This window comes from Cyclopterus lumpus, chromosome 19, assembly GCF_009769545.1.
Source record: "Cyclopterus lumpus isolate fCycLum1 chromosome 19, fCycLum1.pri, whole genome shotgun sequence".
Classification (NCBI taxonomy): Eukaryota; Metazoa; Chordata; class Actinopteri; order Perciformes; family Cyclopteridae; genus Cyclopterus; species Cyclopterus lumpus.
The window spans coordinates 17,724,158-17,732,838 of NC_046984.1; the positions used below are offsets into that span (position 1 = coordinate 17,724,158).

The following is an 8,681-nucleotide window of genomic DNA, read 5'->3' on the forward strand; positions in this document are numbered from 1 at the left end:
ACCTTTAAAACAACAGCCGACTGCGGCTCCATAAACATCCTGTTCTTACCTTTTTACTCTCACAAAATTTTCTTTTATCGGGTCACCTGCTGACGCTCCGTCCCCAAATGTTTACCTTTCACAGGAAGTCACTTTGTTAACATGTCTAGTAACTTCCTGTTGACATCCGTAGTTTTCTTTCTCCGGGTTTAAAGTCAAATGTCTCGTCACCTTGATTTTAGATGAGAATTCTGCTCAATTCGATCCACATTTTGCCAGTTTTAGACGTCATTTGAAGATCAATTTAACATCTGAGAACTTAAAGATGTGGCTTCAATAAAAAAACACTTCCATTCCTCAAAGTAAGGAGGATTTTATTGTAGTTTTCTAAAGTGTAAAGAACGGACCCAGGACCAGTGGACCCACTGTGAACCCTTTTGAAGATTGTTTCGGTGTTGGTTCAGATCAATACAGATTGATGTTCTGGATCAGAGACTCGCTCGGTTGCTCTTCTTAAAGGCTGGTTTTCAATGCAGTGTTTTTTTATTTTAATAACAACATGTTCTTAGTCAGCTCTCCGACTTTAATAAGTGTTCAGAGCCCTCGGTGTTGATCCCGAGCGCTCATTTCTTATTCATGACGCCGCGCCAGGGGGAGTACCGGGCGGATAAGCAGCTCTCCGAGGAGGACCTGAAGAACGCCGTGTCCGTGCACCACTCTCTGGCCATGAAGGCCTCGGACTACAGCAAGAGGCCCAACGTCTTCTACCTGCGCACCGCCGACTGGAGGGTGTACCTGTTCCAGGCGCCGTGAGTAGTGTGACAACACACCATGCAACGCATCGTAAAACACACGCGAGAGAGTGAATATGATCAATTTAGTGATCAATGATCAGGTTGGTTTAGTGGCCACCGATCATTGATGGGCCATATTAACAGATAGAGATCTGTCAATATGTAAATGTGTCTAATTACTTTGTTATAGTAATTCATCGTGGGGGTTTCATAAAAACACACAATTCAAATGGTACGGAACATAAGAGTGTATTTTTATGGAATAAAACACATCTTGTCATCAGTAGTTTTAATGATGTAATATAAGAGTTTAGTGTGAACAGCTCATAATTAATTACATTGAGTCCAAACTCAGAACAACACATTTAAGGACATTTAAGTGCTACTAGAGTGCTACTACGGCGCTACCTTCCCTATTCAAGGTATAGTCAAAAAGATGTGTTTTTAGTTTGCGACGGAAGATGTAGAGACTTTCTGCTGTCCTGATGTCAATGGGGAGCTCGTTCCACCAATGAGGAGCCAGCACAGCAAACAGTCGTGACTTTGTTGAGTGTTTAGCTCGTAGTGACGGAACTACAAGCCGATTGGCAGAAGCCGAGCGAAGTGAACGGGCTGGGGTGTGAGGTTAGACCATGTCCTGGGTGTGAGGTTAGACCATGTCCTGGGTGTGAGGTTAGACCATGTCCTGGATGTGAGATTAGACCATGTCCTGGGTGTGAGGTTAGACCATGTCCTGGATGTGAGATTAGACCATGTCCTGGGTGTGAGGTTAGACCATGTCCTGGATGTGAGGTTAGACCATGTCCTGGATGTAGACCGGACCCGATCTGTTCGCAGCACGGTACGCAAGTACCAATGTTTTGAAGCAGATGCTGCTGCCACCGGTAACCAGTGAAGGTCGCGGAGGAGCGGAGGATTGTGGGTAAATTTCGGGAGGTTGAAGACCAGTCGAGCAGCTGCATTCTGGATGAGCTGTAGAGGTCGAATGGCATTAGCAGGTAGACCTGAAGGAGGGAGTTACAGTAGTCTAGCCGTGAGATGACCAGAGCCTGGACCAGAACCTGGACCAGGACCTGGACCAGAGCCTGGACCAGGACCTGTGCCGCTTTCTGAGTGAGAAGAGGTTGTATTCTCCTGATGTTGTACAGCATGTACCTACAGGAGCGTGTTATTGTGGTAATGTTGGCAGTCAGGGAGAGTTGACTGTCGAGCGTCAGTCCGAGGTTCCTGGCAGTCGGAGTCGGAGCCAGTACTGAGTTGTTGAAGTTAATAGTCAGGTCGTGGGTGGGAGAGCCTTTTCCTGGAAGGAGGAGAAGTTCAGTCTTGTCCGGGTTAATTTTCAGGTGGTGTGCGGACATCCACTGAGAGATGTCAGTCAGACAGGCAGAGATTCGTGCTGCTACCTGTGTTTCAGATTGGGGAAACGAGAGGATCAGTTGGGTGTCGTCAGCATAGCTGTGGTAGGTGAAGCCATGCGAGCGAATGACAGAGCCAAGAGAGTTGGTGTACAGAGAGAAGAGAAGAGGACCAAGGACTGAGCCCTGAGGGACCCCAGTAGTCAGAGGACAAGGCTCAGACACAGATCCTCTCCAGGTTACCCGGTAAGAGCGGTCGGTGAGGTAGGATGAGAAGAGTGAGAGCAGAGCCTGAGATACCAGGTCCTGGAGGGAGGACATGAGGATCTGGTGGTTCACTGTGTCAAAGGCAGCGGAAAGGTCTAGAAGGATAAGGACAGAGGAGAGAGAGGCTGCTCAACAGTGTGAAGCTGCTCAGAGACAGCAAGGAGGGCAGTCTCTGTTGAGTGGTCTTGAATCCAGACTGGTGGGGGTCAAGAAGGTTGTTACTGTGAAGAAAGGAGGAGACTTGGTTAAAGATAGCTCGCTCTAGAGTTTTGGAAAGGAAGGGGAGGAGAGAGACAGGTCTGTAGTTATTGACTTCAGGTCTGTGGTTGTTGACTTCAGGTCTGTAGTTATTGACTTCAGGTCTGTAGTTGTTGACTTCAGGTCTGTAGTTGTTGACTTCAGGTCTGTAGTTGTTGACTTCAGATGGGTCGAGAGTGGGTTTCTTCAGGAGAGGGTTGACTCCGCCTCCTTCAGAGAGTTAGGGAAACAGCCGGTTGAGAGGGAGGTGTTAATAAGATGGGTGAGAAAGGGAAGAAGGTCCGGAGCAATGGACTGGAGAAGGTGAGAAGGGATGGGGTCAAGGGGGCAGGTGGTTGGGGGGTCAGAGGTTACTAAGGTAAGAACTTGATTAGGAGACAGGGGGATAAAAGAGGAAAACAAGGGGGAAGAAGGTGAAGTTAATGGAGGTGTAGTTGAGGAAGATGGATTAGTAAATGAGGAGCGTATGTCGTCTATCTTTTTTGTAAAGTAGTCAACAAAGTGTCTTGGTAGAAGGGTGGAGGGAGGGGGGGGACCAGGGGGGTCAAGGAGGTTGGAAAAAATTGAGAAGAGCTTTTTAGGGTTAGATAAAGAGGATTCGATTCTGGATTGATAGAACAGACTTTTGGCTGCAGAGATGGATGCAGAGAAGGAGGAGAGAAGAGATTGATAGGCGAGCAGGTCGCTGGCGTGTTTGGATTTTCGCCATTTCCTTTCCGCTGCTCGCATAGTGGCTCTCTCGGCGCGCACCGGTTCGGACAACCACGGAGCCGGAGAGGACTTGAGGACCTTTAGAGTCGTAAGAGGACAGAGAGAATCAAGAGAGGACGACAGCGTAGAGAGAAGAGTGTCAGTGGTGAAGTTAGGCTGCATGAAACTCAAAAGACAGTGAGGTAAATAATGGAAGGGGGTAGAGAGCAAAACTCCATTTGGGTGAGATGAGTAGACCTGAACCACCACCCCGACCAGAGGGTCTGGGTGTGTGGCTGAAGGAGAAGGCCGAGGAGAGAGCAGCAGGGGTTGATGTGTTGTCTGGTGTGATCCAGGTCTCAGTGAGAGCCAGGAAGTCCAGAGATTGCTTGATAGCGAAGCCAGAGATGAAGTCCGCCTTGCGGTTGGCTGACTGGCAGTTCCAGAGGCCCCCAGTGACGAGGCGCTGGGGTCTGTGTGGAGCGGGTGGGATAAATAAGAGAGGAAGGATTTTGATGCATGTGTGACCGAGTCCGCGGTCTATAATATCTACGAGTAGATGTGCACACAGGTATGGAAAGAAAACACATTTTCACAGGGAAATGTTTATACTCAGCGAAGTAACGTTCTGTTGGCGAGAAAATAAACTCCTCCTTTTTTAAAAAGATTAATCCAATAAACAGATTTCAGTTGATCGTTTTAATCGAAACCTGCGACCCTGTTGCAGCTTCGATGCAGCAGGTCAATACTCACCGCGTCCCAATGCCATGTTTGTTCCCTCCCACGTAACACCGAGCCGTCCGCGTACGTTTGACCACGCACCCTCGGCTGACTAATCCCAGCTGGGCGCTCGGCCTCAGTCAACAACATGCGGCGCCAGCTGCTCTCATGGCCAGAACACATGCAGAGAGCACGCGGATCAATGAAACATGCCCACGCGGAACAGGATGTGTACGTATATATGTGTGTGTGTGTATATACATGGTGTGTGTGTGTGTGTGTGTGGATGCGTAAGAGGAAAGGTGGAGGTGAGCATGTGTGTGTTATCAGGATCCAGGAAGTGGCACATGAGTGGCCACATGTTTCAGCCCCCGAGGAGGGCGGGCGCTGTGCTCCAGTTGCAGCTTGCATTTGTCCCAGATACTCTACCCCTCTCTCTCTCCTCTTTGTCTCTCTCTCTCTCTCTCTCTCTCCTCTTTGTCTCTCCATCTTTCTCTCGCCGGCCGTCCACGGGGATTCGATGTGATATTTCTCACGGGCCCTCGATGTCTCTGTTGGTGTAGAACTTTTCCTCTCGAGCGTTAATTGGCTGCAGAATCGTTTCTTATTTTTATTTTTATGTTTTTTTTCGTGTGTTATCCGTCGACAGGAACGCGGAGCAGATGCAGTCTTGGATCACGCGGATCAACACGGTGGCCGCCATGTTCTCGGCTCCTCCTTTCCCAGCGGCCATCGGCTCGCAGAAGAAGTTCAGCCGGCCGCTGCTGCCGGGGACGGTGTCGAAGCTGACGGAGGTACGGAAGTGTCTTAAAGCTGCATTCTCTCTCCTGACCACCAGGGGGCGACTCCTCTGGTTGTATAGAAGTCTATGCTTCATGTCTTAAAGCTGCATTCTCTCTCCTGACCACCAGGGGGCGACTCCTCTGGTTGTATAGAAGTCTATGCTTCATGTGTTAAAGCTGCATTCTCTCTCCTGACCACCAGGGGGCGACTCCTCTGGTTGTATAGAAGTCTATGCTTCATGTGTTAAAGCTGCATTCTCTCTCCTGACCACCAGGGGGCGACTCCTCTGGTTGTATAGAAGTCTATGCTTCATGTGTTAAAGCTGCATTCTCTCTCCTGACCACCAGGGGGCGACTCCTCTGGTTGTATAGAAGTCTATGCTTCATGTGTTAAAGCTGCATTCTCTCTCCTGACCACCAGGGGGCGACTCCTCTGGTTGTATAGAAGTCTATGCTTCATGTGTTAAAGCTGCATTCTCTCTCCTGACCACCAGGGGGCGACTCCTCTGGTTGTATAGAAGTCTATGCTTCATGTGTTAAAGCTGCATTCTCTCTCCTGACCACCAGGGGGCGACTCCTCTGGTTGTATAGAAGTCTATGCTTCATGTGTTAAAGCTGCATTCTCTCTCCTGACCACCAGGGGGCGACTCCTCTGGTTGTATAGAAGTCTATGCTTCATGTGTTAAAGCTGCATTCTCTCTACTGACCACCAGGGGGCGACTCCTCTGGTTGTATAGAAGTCTATGCTTCATGTGTTAAAGCTGCATTCTCTCTCCTGACCACCAGGGGGCGACTCCTCTGGTTGTATAGAAGTCTATGCTTCATGTGTTAAAGCTGCATTCTCTCTAAAACAGACTAACGGTAACACCGTTTAAACTGACAAACAAAGACTTCATCCAGAGCACAATAGATCAATAATCAATGTGTTATGGATCTATGACAATATTTCAACGTAATTCCTTTAGCTGAAACAGACTTTGAATGGATGCAATCAGATCAGCTCTGATATGATAAATCTGTTGGTTTGTGACCAGCTGTCCTTCCTGCTGTGTTACTTTGTGTTTAACGCCTTCGTGTTTATCTGATATTATAGTTAAAAATGTGCCGCTCTGCTGCCGGCTGACTTGTCCTCGTCTGTGATTGGTCACATGCTGCAAAGCCCGCCCCTATTTTGTTATGCGTACGCACCCACAGCCAGATTGACAGGCGCTGAGATGGACGACCAGTTGTTGTTAGTTAAACCACATTACCAACAAAGAGAGTACAGGAGACCCGGGTCTGAGTCCAGTCCAGGAGACCCAGGTCTGAGTCCAGTACAGGAGACCCGGGTCTGAGTCCAGTCCAGGAGACCCAGGTCTGAGTCCAGTCCAGGAGACCCGGGTCTGAGTCCAGTCCAGGAGACCCAGGTCTGAGTCCAGTCCAGGATCCGGTGAAATCCACCAGAACAAACGTTCAAACAGAAGAGTAACGATCTGCTCTGTGCAGCCATTTTCTAAAAGGAGTTGACTCGTCAATTGTTCACCTCCTGGCAGAGTAATTAGAATACATTTTTCATGAATAAACAATTCATGAAATATGAAATGAAACGGGCGTCTTAACGCCGACGTGATGCATCACCGGCGGCCGCTGGTGCTTTCTGGGAGCAGGCGCTTCACGTCCATCTGCTTACCAGTAAAATATTTAGTAGATATTTATCTCAGTGGAGAGAGATAGACGTGAACTCAATATCAAATCCTAGTATCCTGCTTTCAGTCCCGTGATCTGCAATGAAGCGCCCACGTTGTCTCCAGGCTTTGATTCTGAAGTCCAGCCTGTTTAGATTTTTATTACAAAAGGAAATAATAAGAATAAGAATAATAACGCTGGTGAAAGAAGGCAGATAACCAGGAAGTTATATGTTGGGAAACGGGGAAGCCCGGGAGTCAGAACTGCAGTTAAATAAAATAATTAAACACTTAAAGACTCTTATCTTCCTTCCTGATGTCACAGGAGGAGCAGATCCGGTCCCACGAGGCTCGGTTCAGGGCCCTGTCTACTGAGCTGGCGGAGCTGCGCTCCTACCCCCCCGACCGCAAGGTCAAAGGTCGCGAGCTGGATGAGTACCGGCTGCGAGACGAGTATCTGGAGTTTGAGGTGAGCTGGACTCAAGAGAAAGTTAAATTAATAAGAGTAAACCCTCGTTACAGCTCTCTCTCTCTCTCTCTCTCTCTCTACAGAAAACCCGATACGGGACATACGTCATGCTGCTGCGAGCGAAGATCCGAAGCGGCGAGGAGGACTTGTCCGTGTTCGAGTCCCAGCTGCTGGAGGACAGCCGGCTGCAGAGGGCCCACTCCAGCCCCACGCTGCAGGACAGCAGCCAGGCCAGCCAGATCAGCCAGGCCAGCAGCGCCAGGGACGGGGCCACCAGCAGCAAGGCCAGCGGCTGCAGCAAGGCCAGCGGCAGCAGAGGTGGCGGCGGCGGTGGCGGCGGTGGCGGCGGTGGCGGCGGTGGCGGCGGCGGCGGTGGTAGTAGCAGCGGTGGCGGCGGTGGCGGCGGTGGCGGCGGTGGCGGTGGCGGCGGCGGTGGCGGTGGCGGTGGCGGCGGCGGCGGTGGCAGCAAGGCCCGACCGGACGGCCAGAGACACAGCTACCGGCAGGCTGTCAAGAAGTGAGACGGGGGGGGGGGCGCCGGGAGCGGCACAGCGTTGCACTGCCAGCGGCAGGCCGTCTCCCTGCATGAGGTTTTTATTTGAGATCCAGGAGGGTTTGGAACTCTGCTTGAAAGGGGGGGAGCAGGAGTGATGGGGGGATCTGCTCCCACGCCGACACCACCGCCCCCCCACCCCCCCACACAGCCACCCAAAACCAACGACGCCCTCCCTCCGGCACCCCGATCTCCTCCTCGTGGAGCAGAGGAGACGCAGACCCTGTGACTGGCAGCGCGGCGGAGGAGAAGCACCGCGTTGGTGTCGGGAGGTCACGCCGAGACGAGGCGTCTTCGGAACGCGGCGGCGGACCCGAACCCGCGAGACGAAGAGACGCTGAACACGCAGGGACGAAAACATCCGGCTTCCCTTCTTCTTCTTCTTCTTCTTCTTCTTCTTCTTCTTCTTCTTCTTCTTCTCTGTTGTTTTTGACCTTTTCGGGGACCAAACCGCATTGAAGCATCTCATTCTGACGACGACTCGTCACCGACCGCTCAGACTTTTGAAGCGTTGTAACTCATCACCACCATTTTTTCACATTCCACACGGGGGGGGGGGGGGGGGGGGGGGGTTAAGAGGGGGGGGTCATTACAGCTTTTAGCTCCTATTTTACTGAAGCTGGTGTCGAGTTAAATCTGCGACACGGTGATGAAGGTTGAGGCGACGTCGGCGCTCAACGGTTGGAGGCGTCAGCAGGACTTCAGAGACGTTGGCTCCTTCTCCTCCTTCTTCTCCTTCTCCTCCTTCTCCTCCTTCTCCTCCTTCTCCTCCTTCTTCTTCTTCTCCTCCTTCCAGTTGCTTTGGCTTCCTGTGATGTGCTTCTGTTCTCTTTCAGTGATCCGCATGCCTGCATCCAGCTCTGCTTCTTTTAAGGCCTTTTACTACTTTTAAAGGTAAAAACTGAGGGGTCATTTAAGTCCTTTTTGTTTTGGGGTTCTTTTCCTCCTCCCTCACCCAACACGTGTAATCTCCGTACTTATAGCCTCTCATTTGTAAACCCTATTCTAACGCTCACCAGGCAGACCCTGAATGTTCTTGTTTTTTGAATATTTTTACGGTATTTTACAGTCGTTTGTTGATGTTCAACCTTTTCCTCCCGTGTGTGTCAAGTGTGTATTGAAAATGTAAAAAGGAAAGTATGCTACCCGT

General features: G+C 50.6%; 1 protein-coding gene across 1 annotated transcript in view; it reads left to right on the forward strand.

The window, feature by feature from the left end:
- Positions 1-8,423, forward strand: part of LOC117749141 (PH and SEC7 domain-containing protein 1-like) — a 54,943-nt gene extending 46,520 nt beyond the window's left edge. Inside the window, exons 11-15 of the mRNA XM_034559363.1 lie at positions 631-788; positions 4,713-4,857; positions 6,835-6,978; positions 7,062-7,296; positions 8,368-8,423. Coding sequence (XP_034415254.1) covers positions 631-788; positions 4,713-4,857; positions 6,835-6,978; positions 7,062-7,296; positions 8,368-8,423 — 738 coding nt within the window. The remainder of the gene's footprint in view (positions 1-630; positions 789-4,712; positions 4,858-6,834; positions 6,979-7,061; positions 7,297-8,367) is intronic.
- The last annotated feature ends 258 nt before the right edge of the window (positions 8,424-8,681 follow it).